Source organism: Meriones unguiculatus, chromosome 12, assembly GCF_030254825.1.
Source record: "Meriones unguiculatus strain TT.TT164.6M chromosome 12, Bangor_MerUng_6.1, whole genome shotgun sequence".
Taxonomy (NCBI): domain Eukaryota; kingdom Metazoa; phylum Chordata; class Mammalia; order Rodentia; family Muridae; genus Meriones; species Meriones unguiculatus.
Genome location: NC_083360.1, coordinates 52,333,532 through 52,353,335, shown reverse-complemented (window position 1 = coordinate 52,353,335; position 19,804 = coordinate 52,333,532). Strand labels below are relative to the sequence as shown.

Below are 19,804 nucleotides of genomic sequence, written 5' to 3'. Positions count from 1 at the left end.
GAGACTAATATTCCAACCAAGGACTATTCATGGAGATAACCTAGAACCCCTGCACAGATGTAGCCCATGGCAGCTCAGTCTCCAAGTGGGTTACATAGTAATGTGAAGAGGGACTGCCTCTGACATAATCTGACTGGCCTGCTCTTTGATCACCTCCCCCTGGGGGGGGGGGAGCAGCCTTACCAGGCCATAGTAGAGGACAATGCAGCCACTTTTGATGTGAACTGATGGACTAAGATCAGAAAGGAGAGGAGAAGCTCCCCTATCAGTGGACTTGGGGAGTGGCATGCATGCAGAAAGGAGAGGGAGGGTGGGATCGGGAGGGGAAGAGGGAGGGGCTTATGGGGGGATGCAGAATGAATAACATATAATTGATGAAAAATTTAAAATAAAAATTAAAAAAAACCTGCTTTGTTTTTGCTAGTGTCTTGAATTTGTTATCATCTTATTTCCAACAAATTGTTATCTAGCTTGACCTGGACTGACCTGATGGAAAAGAACCATAAATTTATCTTGCAGCATGTATTGTAACTTGAGTTTTTGATCTTAGCCATTCTAATGGGTGTATGGTGAAATCTCGGGGTAGTTTTGCTTTGCATTTTCCTGATGACTAAGGACTTTGAGCATTTCTTTAAGTGTTTCTCTGCCATTCAGTGTTCCTCTATTAAGAATTCTGTTTATCTCTGAACCCCATTTTAAAATTTGGATTACTTGATTTGTTGCTTTTTGACTTCTTGAGTTCTTTATATATTCTGGATATTAGCCCTTTGTCAGATATAGGGTTGCTGAAGATCCTTCCCCAATCTGTAGACTGTCATTCTGTTCTGACGACTGGTGTTCTGTTCAGCAAGTTGTCTCCTGTGCCAATGAGTTTAAAGTTCTTCCAATTTTTCTTGTAACCAATGTATTGTGTCTGGTTTTATGTTGAGGTCTTTGATCCACTTGGATTTTAGTCTTGTGGAGGGTGATAAAAATTGATCTATTTGCATTTTTCTACATGTAGACATGTAGACATCCAGTTAGACCAACACCATTTTTTTGAAGATGCTGTCTTTTTTTCCATACATGCTGGAGAGGATGTCAAAAGTGAACCCTACTCCACTACGGATGGGAATGTAAACTTGTACAATCACTTTGGAAATCAATCTGGCACTTTCTCAGAAAATTAGGAATAGTGCTTCCTCAAGATCCAACTATACCACTCCTAGGCATATACTCTAGATATGCTCAAGCATACAACAAGAACATTTGCTCAATCATGTTCATAGCAGGTTTATTTGTAATAGCCAGAACCTGGAATCAACCCGTATTCCCCTCAGCTGAGGAATGGATACAGAAATTGTGGTACATTTACACAATGGAATACTATGCAGCAATTAAAAACAAGGAAATCATGAATTTTTCAGACGAATGGCGGGATCTAGAAAATATCATCCTGAGTGAGGTATCCCAGAAGCAGTATATACACACACGGTATATACTCACTTATAAGTATATACTCACTGATAATATCCATTGGACTTATAAGATAAACACATTAAAATCAGTACACCTAAAGAAGCTAAGAAAGAAGAAAGACCCTGGGCCAGATGATCAACCCTTACTCAGAAAGACAAATGGGATGGACATTGGAAGAAGGAGAAAACAGGGAACAGGACAGGAGTCTACCGAAGAGGGCCTCTGAAATACTCTATCCAGCAGTGTATCAGAGGAGATGCTGAGACTCATAACCAAACTTTGGGCAGAGTGCAGGGAATCTTATGAAAGAACGGGGAGATAGACAGACCTGGATGGGACAGCAGCTCCACAAGGAGAGCAACAGAACTAAAAAATCAGGGCCCAGTGGTCTTTTCTGAGACTGATATTCCAACCAAGGACCATTCATGGATATTACCTAGAACCACTGCTCAGTTATAGCCCATGGTAGCCCATTATCCAAGTGGGATTCCCTAGTAATGGGAACAGGGGCTCTCTGACATGAACTCAGTGGCTGGCTCTTTAATCACTTCCCTCTGTTGGGGGAACAACCTTTCCAGGCCACAAAGGAAGACAGTGCAGCCAGCCCTGATGAGAACTGATTGACTAGGGTCAGATGGAAGGGGATGAGGAACCTCCCCTATCAGTGGACTTGAAAAGGGGGATGGGAGGAGGTAAGGGAGGGAAGGTGGGATTGAGAAGGCATGAGGGTGAGGGCTACAAGTGGGATACAAAGTGAATAAACTGTAATTAATTTTAAAAAGAAAAAAGAAAATAATCTTTCAGCTTCAGAGAGGAGAGGTTGCAAGACCATAGCCTACCTAATCAACTTTGTACTGCAAGTACACTGTGGGTGGGATAATGAGAGTGTGGCTTGGCTTACTTTTTTGTGTGCTGCCTGACTGTCAGTTCTTTGTCATAAGGGATCGACTGCAAGGGGTCCAGACTGCTTTGGGACAGAGAGGAGGATCTCTGTCGTAAAAGTACTGTTCTAAATCTGAGAGGTCGGGTCATTATTGCCTTTTATGCATGCCTTACATATTACTAAATTTTCTGACAGATTCTGCTTTCCTATGTGTTATCTAGCTTGACCTGGACTATTCTAGCAGCCTGGAAAATTTCTAGCCTTCTATTATATTTTTTTTTTCATAAATTAATCTGACTCTCCTCCTCTGCTTATTTATTCTACTTCAGTGGGAATTTCTCAATGAAGTCTCTGGTATTCCTGGTGTGCCTTTTTGTCACTGTTTCCTACAGGGAAATTTAATGGGATACATCAGAATGTGCAACATACTGTGTAATGGTGTTGCAGCTGCATGTATTAAAATGTGCTATCATTAATGCCTGCTGATGGTGTAGCCACCTTATTTGGTATGTGAGTTTCATCATGTTTACTCAAGAACAAAAATCACCTTGTTAAGGGACTCTCCAGCCTAGCACAGTTTCTGTGCACTCAGCACAGAAAATTTTAAGGATGTGATTTGAATTCAGGTAAAACAAAAACAACCCCCGCCCCCAACCAACAGGTACGCTGCTGTGCCTTCCTGAATCTTGAGGCATCATAGGATGTAGGTGTTCTTGGGATCTCGTAGCTGTGCTATATTTTTTTAACAGTAATGGTTAACTGATTTATTGTGGTATGTTGGCCTGATCACAGTGTTACAGTCTTAGAGACTGAACTTCAAGATCATGTTCGAATCTTGGGTCCGTTTGCTTGGAAAGTCGTCTTCCAACCCTTTACCCTCAGGTAATGTCTATCTTTGTGTCTTAGGTGTGTTTCTTGTATGCAACAGATTGCTGGGTTTTGTTTACGTATCCATTCTGTTAATCTGTGTCTTTTTATTGGAGAGTTGAGTCCATTGATGTTGAGAGAGATTAATGACCAGTGGCTGTTAGATCTCTTGATTTTGATGTTGGCTGTGGTCATCAGGTTGTGTGCTTGGTTGCTTTTTGTTTTACTGAAGTGAGGTTATTTATTTCCTGTGTTTTCTTGAATGTAGCTAGCTTTCTTGGGTTGTATTTTCCCTTCCAGTGTCTTCTGTAATGCTGGATTTGTTTGTAGGTATTGTTGAAATTTGTTTTTGTCATTGAATATCTTGTTTTCTCCATCTATGAGGACTGAGAGTTTTGCTGGGTAGCCTGGGCTGACATCTGTGTTCTCTTAGGGTCTGCATGATATCTGTCCAGGCCCTTCTGGCTTTCATAGTCTCTGTTGAAAAGTCAGGTGTGATTCTAATGGGTTTGCCATTATATGTTACTTGGCCTTTTTCCCTTGCAGCTTTTAGTATTTTTTCTTTGTTCTGTATACTTACTGTTTTGATTATTATGTGGCGGGAGGATTTTCTTTTCTGGTCAAATTTGTTGGGTGTTCTGTAGGCCTCATGTATCCTAATTGGCCTCTCCTTTAGCTTGGGGAAATTTTCTTCAATGATTTTGTTGAAAATATTTTCTGGGCCTTGGAGAAGGGAGTCTTTTTTTTCCTCTATACCTATTATTCTTAGGTTTTGTCTTTTCATATTGTCTTGCATTTCTTGGACGGTCTGTGTCAGGAATTTTTCGGATTTAACATTTTCTTTGACAGATACATCGATTTCTTCCATTGTATCTTCTACACCTGAGATTCTTTCTTCCATTTCTTTTAGTCTGTTGGTTATGCTTACCTCTGTAGTTCCTGTTTTCTTCCCTAGATTCTTCCTTTCCATTATTTCTTCCATTTGTGTTTTCTTTAATTTTTCCAATTCTATCTTCAGGTCTTGAGTTGTTTTGTTTACTTCCTTCACCTGTCTGATTGTACTTTCCTGTTTTTCTTTTAGTTCCTTCAACTCTGTTTCTATCATTTCATTCAGTGTTTTAAGCATTTCCTTTCTGAAGGCCATCAACTGTTTGGCTGCAGCTTCCTCTATTTCTTTACGGATGGCAATATTCTGTTTGAGTTTATCTTCCTCCATGTCTTTACGAATCTTATTTGTTTCCTCTGTTATCATCCTCATGAGCATACTTGTTAGGTCATCTTCTTGGATTTCAGTTATGGTGGGGTGTCCAGGGCTACTTGCCCCTGGGTAACTGGGTTCTGGAGATGCCATATTGCTCTGTCTTTTGTTGCTTGAGCTTTGCTGGCCTCTACCCATTGTGTTATCTTAGGAGTTTGGGGTTATTTTCTGGTGGTTCCTGGGGATCCTGTGGTGGAGAGAATCCCCTTTGCAGAAAGCTGGTTTTTCCTGAAGGATGTCTTCTCAGCTTTTTGGGTATAGTCCCTGGATGGCTGGTGTTTTTTCAGGAGTTGCTCACCTCAGGGATATAGACCTGAGTGGTAACTGTGGTCTTTGTTAGTCGAGAGGGTTCTCCTCTCACCCAGGGAAGTCCTGAGGGCAGCTGCCCTGTTTCTGGGTTTCTTGTTGCAAATTTAATGATCAGCTGCTGTGACCCAGTTGGACATCAGGCGCGCCTCAACTGTTTGTGCTTGTGTCTGGAGCACAGCTGAGTGCTGGCGCCTCGGCCCCACTAGACTGCTAGACTTTTTCTAGGGAAGGATTGGGTGATTTAGATCAGTACAGTTTCCTTCCTTCCCCGTGGATTCTCTGGAGACACGGACTCCTAGTGTCTTTTTTTGCCCTGGTGCACACTGCTCAGTGTCCGCCAGCTGGCTGGCCACAGAAATTTGCCTGTTCCTGGAGCACAGCTGTGTGATGGCGGCTCAGTCTCTGCCAGCTGTCTGGTGTGCAGAAACTGCCTGTGTCTGCCTTTGCGGCTTTTGGGAGCCTGAGAGGCTCCCTAAGCTGGGTAATTTTCCGGGGACCTTTTCAGGTTGGGGGTGAGCTGAGTGCTCTGAGATCAGACCCGCCGTTTCTATCTCCGGCGGGGAATCAGGCACGCAGGCAGGCAGGGCTCTGTGCCGGAACCTGCGTCCCCGGCTCTGGCTCCGGGCTGGCTCCTGGGGTGCCCGTGGAACCCGCCCGAGTCTTTTCCAGGGGATGTCTGGGTGACCTAAGGCCGGTCCCAATCGTTTCCTGTACCCTGGGGTTATCTCTCGACTGAAAATTCCAGTCTCTGATAGTGTGGTGCCCAAGGTTCAGTCTGGGACCGTGACCAGAGACACTGGCTTGTGGCTCTGGGCTGGGGCTGGGGCTGGGGCTGGTGGCCAGCAGCCAAGCCTCTGGCGGAACCGGGATCTCTTCCGCGGATTAGCCCGGTGAGTTAAAAGCTGATTGAATCCCCCACCGTGGGGTATCCTCTCACCTGGGAAACACAATGACTGTGTTTTATGGCTGAGAGTTCTGATTGCTGTTCACTGTGCTGATGCTCAGAATGAGAATCCTCCCGGCGCCGCCATCTTGCCCCTCCCCCATGTTCGAATCTTGATGCTCTGCAGTTCTTCCAGTTTTGAAGGTTTCAAGTCTAGCACTGCTACACACCTAAAACTTCCTGGTGCCCTTCTGCCGTCTAATCTCATCTTTCCTGTTTAGGACCATTTTGGTCAGCTTAACTTGGTTCAAAGTGCTTCATGTCTATGAAGGTTTGAAGGCTGTTTATAATACCGAAATTACTTAAATCATGTTTTTAATTTTCCTTCCAGGAAAAACGCAAAGCTGAGGAAGCCCTCAGTGACCTCAGACGTCAGTATGAAACAGAAGTAGGAGATCTACAGGTGACCATTAAAAGGTTAAAAAAGGTTTGTATATGGCATCTAGATAGTCTAGAAACAGCTTCAGTATCTGATTGTGTCATTGAGATACTGAGGCTGTGTCATTAAGACATTGAAAATTAAAAAAAAAATTAACAGTGTGATGCAGCCTTGATCATTCAGGCCTTTACAGCCATTGAAGCAGGATATTCTCCCCAAGCATGGTTGGATACCATAAAAAGCTAAAATGTTATGCTCAGGATGCGAGGCTAAGCACTGCACTCAGGGTCAGCCGCTTTGGACCCAGAGAAGAGCATGTCTGGTTGCATGCGGGTTGATGCCCCAGGTCCCGCCTCTGAGAAAAAGGTATCAGACGGGTCTGATGCTCTTTGGGTGGATGACACCTAAACGAACATCGGTACAAAGTCCCAATTTATTTCTAATATCAGAGATCAGACCTCTACTCTTGCCTGATGCATCTAAAACAAAAAGGGGGAACTGTAGAGAGCTGCGGAATGCTATGCCTTAAAGATGGAGCTGGTTTCCGCCTTCCACCTTCCCGATGGTGAGTGCTCTCTGTCACGAACAATTCCACATTTGGCTAAGGCTGAGGATCTGGCTTGCTTCCATGTATGTGGACCTATCTGCATTGCCTACGTGGCACGCCTGGGTTGGCTACTCAGAGGCTATTTAAGCTGTGGGCTGGCTTTCCCCAGGGTCCGAGGATTGTTCAAGGTTTCTGAATAAACTGCATTGAAAAAAAAATACATTGTATAGAATTCCTAAATAGTATGAACTGATTGGCCTGCTCCTTGATCACCTCCCCCTAAGTGGGGAGCAGCCTTACCAGGCCACAGAGGAAGACAATGCAGCCACTCCTGATGAGACCTGATAGACTAGGATCAGAAGGAAGGGAAGGAGGACCTCCCCTATCAATGGACTTGGGAAGGGGCATTCGTGGAGAAGGAGGAGAAAGGGACGGGGTTGGGAGGGGAGGAGAGAGGGAACTACAGGGGGGATACAAAGTAAATAAAGTGTAATTACTAAAAATAAATGTGAAATAAAATAAAAAAATTACATTATAGTAGAAGAAAAAATTACATTTGTGAGTCAGTTCAACAACTTGGGAGACTTGTTTTTGAAAGCCTTGTAGTTCTGTTAACTACTGGACCATCTGACTTTTAATGTGGGAATAATAAAATATCTTACTTATCCTTGAAGAGTTCATCAAACCTGTTTCTTTAGTTTTCATTCACTAAGTGCTTTGCGTAAATCCCCTGTTACCAGTGGAGAGTCTGTTCTTTACTGAAACATTATCTGGCTGTATTCCTGTTCCTAAGTTACATGAAGGTGTGTAGCAGATAATTAGTAAATATTAAGCAAAATAAGAAATTGTTCTTTTAAGTAGAAAGTTCCAGGTCTAGCAATCACCCGATTATTAAGAGGTAAGAAAAAATTGTAGAAACATGAGCAAATGCATGTTTGAGTGCTGGCACTCTCTTTTTTGGTTCCAACGAACAGTTTCTATGTACTCTGATTTGTTGGCACATGGTAAAAAGTGGCTCTGGAGTGAGGCAGTGGGATAGGGCAGATTTGGAGCCCTTACCAGCTTCTATGGTACAGATGTTTTTAGTGTTACTGACATCATGCTATCAAATTGACATCTCCATATACAGAAATAAACTCTCATTTATCACTAGAAGCTGGTTCTAGCAGGGTTAAGCTCAGATCTTACATGTGGTTGTTTTCCTAAGTAGTGGGAATAGTTTACAACTAAAAGTAAAATGTTACAGTAGTACTGGATGGCCATTAAGGGAAAGCTGTTTCATTCTGGTCAAGAACATCCAATCTATTTAATCTGTGTAGAAACCTACCATTCCTGGTTACCCCAACCATTCAAGTTAATTCAAGTGGGCCAGGAAGTCTCCTGGTTTAAAGGACAATCCTTTAGAAAGGTAGATTCACCTAAAGCCATGCTAAAGAGATAGGAAGAATAATTAACCATTTAATAAGATAATGCAGTTTTCCTTCCCAGAAACATTGCCTTATGTGCAGTGGTATCCATGGAACTTCCTTTCCTCTCCCATCTTCTTTAAATTACTCAGAAAAACATAAATTTTATTTCTTCCATCTCTGTTCTAGACATGCTTTTCCTGATGCCTTGGGACTTTTTATTCTTTCTCTCTATTCCTCCCCACTGCATTTTTGCCATGTGGCATTGTCTGTATTGTGGCTGACCTCCATGGCTGAATACGCCAATCTTAGCCCAAAGGGCATGTTTTCCTTTTCAATATCTTCACCCACTGGCAGCCGCCAACATTAAAGCTTACCTGCATAAAATTTTCCCTTTAAAATATAATAAAATTGTTTTTGAGCTTTCTTCTGAGTTGTTTACTAAATTTGTTTATTATTGAGACTAGGACCCTCAATAGGGGAGCCCAATATTCTTAGTAACATGTAGCACTAGAAGCTCATGAAGCTGCCTAGACAATCCTACAGGATATTCTTATGTTTTAACATACGCATCACTAAAGTTAAGTTACAGTTAACTCATCATTGTCACTTATGATGGTCTTAATCTCTTCAGTGATTAACAATTGTCTTGGAGTCCTCTATAAAGTGATTCTCCATGATTATCTTATATGTAGTTTTAAATAGTCAATAGACCATCATCCTATGAAACTATTCCCGAATGATGAATTAGCTTATCCATTGAAACTTCTAGTCACTGTCTTTATTTATTTCTGGAGTTCCTAAGTTTTTGTATTGCAAGGATGGATGCCAAAAATGTAACCTGATATAACATATAATGAGCACCTAACAGTGAGAGATGATCAAAAGTGAGGATGATGCAGCCTGAATCCTCTTTGAAATTATACTAATTTTCCTTATAAAACATAGAAATATTTTTAACATTTTAATCTTTACTTTCTCATTTGAAACAGTTTTAATAATGAATTATTCTGCATCACCATAGTAATTTGTATTTTATTGACTATAAGTTATTAATATTATTCCCATAATTTAAAAATGCTAAATATCAGTTGTTTCTGGGTTCTTATTAAATGTCCTACTTTTACAAATGAAGACTAAGTTGCAGAGAGGGCAAAGACCTGCTCAGAATTACAGAGCTAGTAACCAGTAGAGTCCATGCTTCTGGCCTGTACTAGACTACTTGCTTACCTCACATGTTTGCTACATAAAACAGCAAACAGATTTCTTAGAAGAGAATGTTAAGGGCCTCAAAAATTATACAGGATTATTTACAGATTATTGTAACTGTCACTATTTTTAACAACTGATTCTGAGAGTCTTGGATTATTTCTTCATGATGTTTTCTCCTATAAAGTCATAAGGCATCTGCTTTTTAAAAATACATCACAAAAAATAATTTTTAAGTCAAGTAATACTACACAGGCCTAGCAACAAAAACAACACAGAAGTGGCATTTAGAAAGGCACACAGATCAATGGACTGAAGTACCTGGAAGTAGGTCCACAAAGCCACAACCATCTGATTCTCATAAAAGTGCTAATATTAGAGAATCTACGGGCTGACATTCACTTGTAGAAGGCCAGAAGCAGACTTGCCTCATGCCCTACAGAAGAGTCAACTCAAAGTAAGCAATCATTTCTTCTTTCTTTCTGGAAGGATACAGCAGAAAGTAATGCCTGGAAATTGAGACCATCTTGGTTAGACACCAAGCCTGGTTAATATTCATCTATTTGTTAATCATAGTTAGTCACATGGTAGTCTCCACTTCTGGCGAAGTGGAGAAAACTCATAGCATGATGAAATGTGAAAAGCATTTTGAGCTAGTGCAGAAGCCCTCTGTTTAAGGACACATGCAAACAAACCCTCACAGATCTGGAATGTTACTTCTTTGTAGTCAGTCTTTCTGTTTTTGTTTGCAGTGCTAGGATTTTAACGCTAGGATTTGAACATTTTCTTATACATGCTAAGAAAATGTTGTATTTGGGACATTTGTTTTTGAGACATAGTCTTGATCTCTTCTTGGTCAGCTTGATCTTGAATTCACTGTGTAAGGAAGGCTGGCTCTAGACTTATAATCTTCCTGTCTTTTCCTTCTGAATTCTGGGTTCACAAATGTGCCCTGACTCATGGGAAAGTTATTTTTGTATTAGATATTCTTGAATTCTGATATGAGTGTATCAGCAAGCATGTTGACCTTATGTATGTAAATTTGTAGTTCTCGCTCTCTTTCTCTCTCTGCTTCTCTAGCTTCACATCATGCTTAGATATTAGTGATTTTGGTTATTATTGCAAACACTTCTTAAATTCACTGTGAAGAAAGCAGGTGAGTCTGACATTAACACTCCTCTTAAATTTTATTTCTAGTACTCATCTGTATTTCTAGCACTTGTGAGTTAGGAAGGTAAGTTATTCAAATGGCCAGCCTTAGTCACAAAGCAAAATTGAGGCTAACTTGTATAATATGAGACTGTGTCAACCAAAACAAAACAACAACAAAAAATTCATACACTCTAATAGAAGGTAAGACTATTAAAAAGTGAAATAGAAAATGTTAAGCACAGAGGATAAGCGAGAATGCCCATATTCTTACACCAGACAAGCAGAGCAAAGATTGCTTTATAGTGGAGTAGTTTCCAAAAGGGATTTTCCAGGGTTTTAAAGATAATACATTTAATAATGAAAGTCCTCCAATTGTTTGCATCATTTAAAATAAGTGTTTAAATATTATAGATTTTATTTAACTTGTGATTTGTAAAGTCATAAGATGTCAAAAATAGAAAACTGCAAGTATTCCCACATTCATATTTAAGAATATATAATCCTCACCAAAGCACTTCTAAATGAGTTTGGAAATGTATAGTTTTTGTTTCCTCTTTCAGCTTGAAGAACAATCAAGACACATAAGTCAAAAGCAAGATGTGACAGCATTAAAGAAACAAATTTATGATTTAACAATGGTAAGAATCAGGCTTCACTGAAATAAATTTTTTTCCTAAGACAGTGTCTTAAAGCTGGATACCTAACTCAGGGTAGGCTCCTGGGAAGATATGAGGTGAATTCAAGCAGAGACTCCTAACAGCAGAGGCCATAGAGTCTTAGGGGGACACCCTCTAACTAGACTAGTCTCCTAGCAGAGGGAGGGGGACACCAACATACCCACAAAAACTTTGACCCCAAATTCACCCTGCCTTCAAGATGAGTAGGGAAAAAGGCAGATAGAGCAGAGATTGAGGGAATACCCAATCAATGCCTGACCCAACAAAATACCCATACTGTGGGAGACCACCAACCTCAGACATTATGAAAGATCCTCTGTTAAGTTTCCAGAAAGAAGCCTGTCAGAGATGACCTCTGAGAGAGTCTAACCATCAGTGCCTCAAAACAGATGCTGAAAATCACAGCCAAACATATGGCAATGAGTGGGGAGTCTTGTGGGAAAGTGGGAGGAAAGAGAAAAGGACATGGAGGAAAAAGAAGAAGACCACAAGAAGACCAACAGTGCCAATCAACCAGGCCCCACAGGTGTTTGCTGAGACTGACGCATCAGCCAAGGTCCATGCAGGAAATGCTCCTAGGCTCCATACTAAGATGTAGCAAATGGGCAGCTTAAGCTTCATGTGGTTACTCTAGTAAGGAAATACGGGACTGCATTGGACATGGACTCACTTGTTAACTTTTTATCACTTCCCTTGGTGGGACTGCCTTGCCAGGCCACCGAGGAAGAGGACATGCTCAGTCCTGATGCAATTTAATGAACTGTGTTGACACAAAAGGGGGCTCCCCTTTGCTGAGGCCTAGGGAAGGGTGGAGGATGAAGGGTGGAGGGAGGGGAAAGTGGTTGGGACTGAGTGGGGCGGGCAAAGGATGGGGATACAACCCAATCAATTATAGATTTTATTTAACTTGTGATTTGTAAAGTCATAAGATGTCAAAAATAGAAAACTGCAAGTATTCCCACATTCATATTTAAGAATATATAATCCTCATATATTCATATATATTGATTTAATGTAAAATCAATAAAAAATAAACTTAAAAATACAGTGTCTTAGCTAGTTTTCTACAGGTATGATATGAAAAAGCACCATGACCAAAAGCAACTTGGGGAGGAAATTTTATTCCATCTTACATCAGTTCTGTCACCAGAGAAAGTAAGGGTGGGAAGAAAAGCAGAAGACAAGGAGAAACACTGCTTATTAGCTTGCTCCCATTGTTTTCTTTCTTATATAACCTAGGACCACCAGCCCAGAGATGTCACCATCTATAGTAGAAACTTCCATATCAGTTATTAATCAAGAAAATGCCCAACAGATTGTTTATAGGCCAATCTTATGTATGCATTTTCTCTATTGAGATTTCTTCTTCCCAAATAACTTTAACTTCTTGTATCAAGTTGAAAAGAACAAACCAGCACAGACAGCATGTACATATTTGTGGTATTTATGATTTTTGTGTTTCTGGAATAAAATCTTAAAGAGGAACCGATACTATAATTATAGAAAGCCTTTGAAATATAAAGGTCTTTTATATTTCATTATTTTATATTATAAAAGAGGTGCTTTCTCTCAATTATATACTACTTATAATTTTTTTAACGTTTATTTAAAGTAATGCACACATGGTGTTAAAAGCTCCTTTACGTGTTTATTCCCATGCTTTTAGAAACATCCCTGCGTTTGGATGTGTGACTTTACCTGCATTCAGCTTTTCTCGCTGGTCTTTTTTAAAATTTATTTATTTTTTATTAAATACAGTTTGTTCATTTTGTATCCCAACTGTAGCCTCTTCCTTTGTCCTCTCCCAACCCCACCCTCTCTCCATCAGCTCCTCCCATGCCCCTCCCCCAATCCACTGATAGAGAAGGTCCTTCTCCCCTTCCTTCTGATCCTAGCTATCAGGTCTCACCAGGAGTGGTTCCATTGTCTTTCTCTGTGGCCTGGTAAGGCTGTTACCCCCTCAGGGAGTGGTGATAAAAGAATGAGCCACTGAGTTCATCTCACAGGTAGCCCCTGTTCCCTCTACTAGGGAACCCACTTGGACACTGAACTGCCATGGGCTCCATCTGTGCAGGGGTTCTAGGTTACCTCTATGCATGGTTCTTCATTGCAGTATTAGTCTCAGAAAAGACCCCTGGGCTGAGATTTCTTGGTTCTGTTGCTTTCCTTGTGGAGATCCTGTCCCTTGCAGGTCTTTCTATCTCCCTGTTTTTTCATAAGATTCCCTGCACTCTGCCCAAAATTTGGTGGCACACATCTGGTTTTCATTTTCTAAAAATGTGTTTAAGTCACTTGACTATTCATGAGCTCCTCTGCCATTTACTTACCTGTTAATGGTTAATTTCCATTGTAATTTCATATTCAGGAGGTTTTCTGGGAAGGGAAAATAGATTGTCTATGTGCATAGTCAACTATTTGAACTGGAAGTGTCCAGTGAATTCTCTTTTATAGAAAAATGTAAAGTTTCATAACTATGCCTATTTTTAATTACATTTTCAAAAAGTTAGATGGTGATATTATTAAAAGCAACCAAGTGTAACCATTTTGGGAAGATGTTCAGATATTTGGTCTTGGTTAATTTTCCAATATCATTAGTGCATTATTATCAGCTCTTATTTATTATAGTATAGGATAGATGTTACATACAAAATGAAAAACCACTGTAAACTTTAAGAATATACAATTTTTGAATATATATTTGGTTCTTTGAGCAGACAGATGTGAAGAACTGAGAAAGGGTAGTTTTATTTTGTGGGTTTACAGTATATACTGCTTCATTTTTCTAGAAGCAAGAAAAACCTGAGACTAATGACCTTTGTTGGTTCATTTTCTTTAGGAAAATCAAAAACTCCAGAAAGATCTTCTGGAAGCACAGACAAATATAGCTTTTCTTCAGAGTGAACTAGATGCTTTGAAAAGTGATTATGCAGACCAGAGTCTGAATTCTGAACGGTATGAAACTCTTCATAATGGAGAGCCATTCTTAACTTTGGGGAATATATATTGCTTTTCTAAAGATGTTACCTTTAGTGACCAGTTTGCGTGCACACACACAGACATGCTTAATCTTTTTTAAAAAAGTGAACATTTGACTTATTGGCCTCTTAAGCCAGTGTAATGCTTAAAAACTGCTTGGTGTAAGTGCTGTGGGAAGAAAATACTGTGTGAAAACACACCTCTGCTAAAAGTGCTTGTCAGATAAGAATCCTGGCCTAAACATGTGAGTTCATTAATTAGTCAGTGCTTTAGTTTTGAGGTATTGATATTAGAAACATAGAACCTCACATAATCAGAGATAGGCTTGTTTACATGAGAGATACAGCTGTATGAATATACAGAGAGGGTAAATTTGGGGGTATTGGGGAAAGAAGTTTTATTTATTTTCAAACTTCAGTCAGTATTAAGGCACTGTAGTATTATTAAATGGTACTGCTTTTATTTTTATATTGTTTGGATCCTTAGAGATAATAAAAGCAACTTATGATAGTCTGAGCAACAGAACCAAAAAATCTGAGCACAGGGGTCTTTCCTTACCTTTGTTAAGCTGATCCAGGAGAAAGGATCCACTTGTTTTGGTCAAGAGACAAGAGGATCCAGTGGCAGCAGTATCAGCTGAAGCAAGTAGCATTGCACTTGCCAGGGCCATTCTTGGCACATTATTAATGTTCATACATTCATCCACAGAATACCCTATCTTCTAGGGACCTTTATTATCTCTGCTTCACAGACAGGGGATGAAGAAAGTCTTAGAGGTAATAAGAGAAACAGAAAAGCAAGGTCACAGAAAAGAAATACTGGCTTGGAGAAGGATGGTCAGAGCACTGGACAAAGAGATGGTTTGAATAGGACACAACCTTTTAAAATACACTAACAGCTGATAAGACATTCGGAAAGGGCCTGGAGTTTTTGGCTAAGGAACTTTTAAATTCCTGTATGCAATTGAGTTCTCATTCGGCAGCAAACAGACAGGTTTCTATAGATGAAGCTTGATAACTTGTGAGAATTGGGAACTAGTGATGAGTTTGCCTGTGCCTCATGCTCACACCTGTGTCTCTTCTCTCCTCACTGAAACACAATATATAATTTTGCAGGGATCTGGAAATAATCCGAGAGTACACAGAAGATCGCAATAGTCTTGAGAGGCAAATTGAAATCCTCCAGTAAGTTCTTGTATAAAATGCTCACTGCATTTTAGCTAATGTTTTTTAATAAGATATGAAACACAACCTGCTTGGTGTTTAGGTCACTGTCTCTTCTCATTGCAGAACATTTGGCATGTCCACTTCACTTTCTAACTCTAACTGAATTACTCCAGCACAGTCTAGTTCTCAAAGGCCCCCAAGCTAGAAAAGTATATATGAAATGGCTATGTTATGCCTGTTAGGAATGCAGCTTTCAGCTTCAAGGTTCTCTATTGCGTATGTGGTGAGCTCCTCAGTTTCTCACAAGAATGGGCCAAAGAATAAGAGTTTACTCATCCTTTCTCACTGTGTCATGCTAACTACACACAAACACACATACACATGCACACATACACACACAAGTACTCTTAGGTTTCTTGTTTCTTGTATCTTTTCTTAAAAAAAAAAAAAAAAGCATTTCCTAAGAAATTCTATCCTGAACTGTCACCTTCACAACTAAGTTGTAGTAATTCCATGCTTTGAGGTTCTTCCTCAAGAAATTTTGATTCCGCCCCCCCCCCCATTTGTTTCACTTACACAGTTGGTTTTCAATCTACTAAATGAAATAATGTTGGGCTAGGCAAATGCTTTTTTCTCCAGAAGTGTTTTCAGCTGTGGAAACTGTAGAGGTCACTTGTTATATAGTTTTAAGAATTTATTTACTAATTAACTCATTCAATAGATTACTCAGTTAACAGCTTTCATAGGTGAGGGGCCCTGTAATTGAGGTAGTACAGTGAAAAGCAGAAAAAATCTCTCTCCTTATGAGTCTAGTAGAGAGGAGCAAGACAGAAACTGATTACTCATATAAATAAATGCAATATATATATATATCCATATCTATCTATCTATGTATATATCATATCTATCTATATATGATATCTATATCTATCTATATATAGATATCATATAAATACATATCTATATACAGATATGATATGTATATATTTGTATATTTAGATAGATGTGGATATATATCCAAATGAAAGAAGTATGACAAAAGAAAAGTGCATGCCTCTCTCTCCATGGAGAGGTATGGAAGGTGAATGAAGTGCTCCCGGTAGAAGTGATAACAGAACTGAAATATGAAGGGTAAAGTGGCTATAAACAGGAAAATTAGATACTCTGTGTGATAGGGACTCTGAGATCCATATCTTTTAGCTGAGGGAAATGGATGTTAAATGACTTTCATGATATCCCATGAGGTAAGTACACATTTAAGCTCCAATCGGTCTGAGATCAATAACCAAGTGTATGCTTGAAACAAAAATCCCTTTAAGGTTTGAAGAGGATGGGATGCAGGAATAACCAGCATGCTAGATAGCATGAATGGATGCCTAGGGCTCACCTCTGTGAGCTTGAGAATAAAGAGCTGCATGGAGCCTGTTGACACAGAAGTTATCAGAGGGAAGAGTGAGAGCTACAGCCCAGCAAATTTATTCTTAAAATGCTCCCAGACCTGCAGGAAAGAGAATTAATCAATTCTGTCTTTGCAATTTGTATCTGTTTCTGGGGTTTGAAGGGAAACAGAAAATTACTAAAAGTGTTACATATCTGTGAATTCTGGATGCCATTTATGAAACAGAGTGGGAACATTGATTTCCCAGTGCTTCATGTAACTCTTTGTCTACTTCCCATACAGAACAGCTAACAGGAAGCTACATGACAGTAATGATGGCCTCAGGAGTGCACTAGAAAACACTTACAGCAAGCTCAACAGATCCTTGGTATGTGATGTCACCTTACAAGATATTCTGTTCTTTCTCTTCATCAGCTGTTTTGGGGCATGAAAACAATGTGATATTTTAGCATAACCTCATGTTGATTTTATAGTGAGACACTGTTAAAATAAAGAGGATAAGAATTTTCTAAATTAAAAATATGCCCTGCTTGTTTGTAAAAATAAATGCAATTATATTAACCAAGTGTTTAGATATTCTATGAAACTAGGGAAAGATACTTTTTGCCCTGGAATGCTTAATTATTTAAGAGCTAGTTAGTCTTCACAAAAGGACAGCAAAGTACAAGAAAAAGTCCAAAATCCTGTGGTCAAAAAAATATTGTCAGTCAAGAGAAGGCAGCTATGCTTCTGCTTAGTGATGTTCTTTATGGCAGACTCCTGATGAATGAGAGTTTTCTATTTTAAACCCTTCCTGGCAAAAACGAGTTTCCCCAGATTGCATTTGCAATTAAGCATCTAATTGTGACTCAGCTTTGGGCATGAGAATCTAGTGCCATGTTTGGATACAGAAGAGTTACTCAACAAGATTATGCTTCCAGAAGAGACAAATCTGAAGCAGCTAATGTTGTGGAGTCCTGGAATATTTGAGGAGGTAGTGGACACTTGTGGGATATGAAGTAGAGTTATATAATAGTAAGATCTGAAGAGGAAGAGAAAGCATTCTGTTATGTTTGCTGAAACTTCCCAAGTGATTTTTTTCATGTTCACATTTGCTCATGTGGGGTCATAGATTTTTTTTAAAATTTGTATTGCGAGTTAAAATGTGATGTGCATCAGCACATCTGTCTGTAGTATGGAAAGTGTTTACATATTAAACCACCATTTGTGCATTGCAGCGTATAAATAACATATCACCAGGAAATACAATTTCTAGAAGTAGTCCCAAATTTCATCACCATTCTTCTCAACCACTGGCCTATGATAGGTATGTAACACCCACTTTTATTATCTGAGTTCTAGAATAAAGTTGAAAGTAAGACAAATTATCTTAAAATAAAGGAATATATTTAATTAAAGTTATGTTAATTGTGATATTACATTAATGCTCAGAAATGTAATAAAGGAAAAGCAGTAAACATATTGTAGAGGGCAGCTATTTTCTCAATATGCTTTGAGTGATTGAATGTGCACCCACCATCCTGCACATCTAATCATGTCCTGTGCTGTTGCATTATGGATGGTGTATTCTGTTAAGCCTCTTGTCATGATCTGTCCATGTTTAATATTAATGTTTAATGGCTAGGCTTATGAATTACTAAATATTAAAGAAACACTGAAACCAAAGCTTAGAATTTAACTTGACTTTTAAGAGATCACATAATAAACAGTGATTATTAGTGTGTGTGTATGTGTGTGTACATGTCCAGCATGGCTAGCTAAAAGTTAAGTTTGTGGTATATCAAAGTATAAAATGAAAGTAAAAAGTATACTATACACTAAAGCTTCCAGTATGTCTGGAGCTTTCTAACTCAGGTTTGTTCCCATTTGTATGTGCGGGAGGAGTACTTTTATTATAAATAAGCATGTTCTTAATATTCTGAAATTGCATGACTTTTTCATGGGTATATGTAGGCATCAAGGAAAGTCTGAAGATATAACTCCATAAATACCACTGGTTTAAAAACAAGTGAGTTTGTAGGGCTAACTTACAGGAGCAGGAGTGACCCCAAACAACTGTGTCACTGTAGAGTTCCATTCAAGCCTGGATAACAATCTTCCCTCCCCTTTTATACTTTAAAAAATTTCTTATTTACATTTTTTATATCTCTTTTTCTCCACTCCACCCCAATTCCTTCCAACATCCCAACACCAGGTAGGGGAGAGAAAGAGTTAGTGGGAGAGGGGACATAGTTCTCTTTCTTAGCTGCTTCCTGCTGGTTAGAGTTGTCGGGTTCCTTGGAGTCAGTCCAAACCTTGTTTCAGGAGTTCTCCATCTGCTTGTCTCACTGCAATGACAGCAACAGGATCTGAAGTGGGGATCCTATTGCAGTCTTGTTCTTTCTCGGAGCTCCTCCACACTCTCTGGGCTATGGCATTTTTTCTCTCTCCAGAGCCCTCAGATTTAAACTATTTGCAGCCCCCTTTAATGATGCTCTTCATTCTCTCCTCCTTGAGAACTATCAACAGGACAATCTTATGACAGACAGACATGTAACAGCTGGTGATGATCAGTAGTGCTCCATCACATCTGGTGATAGCACAGGCTCTTGCTGCCATTGGGAAAGTCCCTCACTACAGAACAATAGTGCTCAACTACAGCTGGTGACAGCTGAAGCTCTTTCTGTCATTGGGAAAGTCTCTCATTACAGATTGTCCTGAATGCTTTTTATTTTTTTATTTTTGAGTGTTTGCTAATTTATAAAATGAATGGTTTATTTATTAAGAAACTACTGAATATCCTGTTAGTAAAAAATACATATTTTTAAAATATGCAGATTTCATACAACTTTTTCAGGACTAGTAGTTAAAAGCAATTTTCAGCAAGATGTAGAGAAAAAAAGCATACTAAACAAAACTACTTCAGAAGTCTCATCACGATTTATTTTTGAAAAACGATGCCACAAATGTGGCTCTGGTACTGGAATAAGAATTCCTCTCCAGTATGTTTTAAGGGACAGTGTTTTTACCATATCACCAGGCCCTTGGAGAGGCAAGGATGGTTTTTCATTCTAAACCCAACTAGAAACCTCCTTGGCCTGTGCAGAACTTCCTTCCTGGGGGCTAATTTGATATGTGAAGTTAACAAGGTGCTTTTTTTTCTATGCTAATTTACAGATCTTCTTGCTTGCAAAAC

The 19,804-nt window shown here is 39.4% G+C and overlaps 1 protein-coding gene across 1 annotated transcript in view; it reads left to right on the top strand.

Moving 5' to 3' along the window:
• Window positions 1–19,804, top strand: part of Rasef (RAS and EF-hand domain containing) — an 84,256-nt gene that overhangs the window by 39,113 nt on the left and 25,339 nt on the right. The window contains exons 4-9 of the mRNA XM_060365718.1: window positions 6,050–6,145; window positions 10,972–11,049; window positions 13,925–14,040; window positions 15,180–15,248; window positions 16,912–16,996; window positions 17,847–17,935. Coding sequence (XP_060221701.1) covers window positions 6,050–6,145; window positions 10,972–11,049; window positions 13,925–14,040; window positions 15,180–15,248; window positions 16,912–16,996; window positions 17,847–17,935 — 533 coding nt within the window. The remainder of the gene's footprint in view (window positions 1–6,049; window positions 6,146–10,971; window positions 11,050–13,924; window positions 14,041–15,179; window positions 15,249–16,911; window positions 16,997–17,846; window positions 17,936–19,804) is intronic.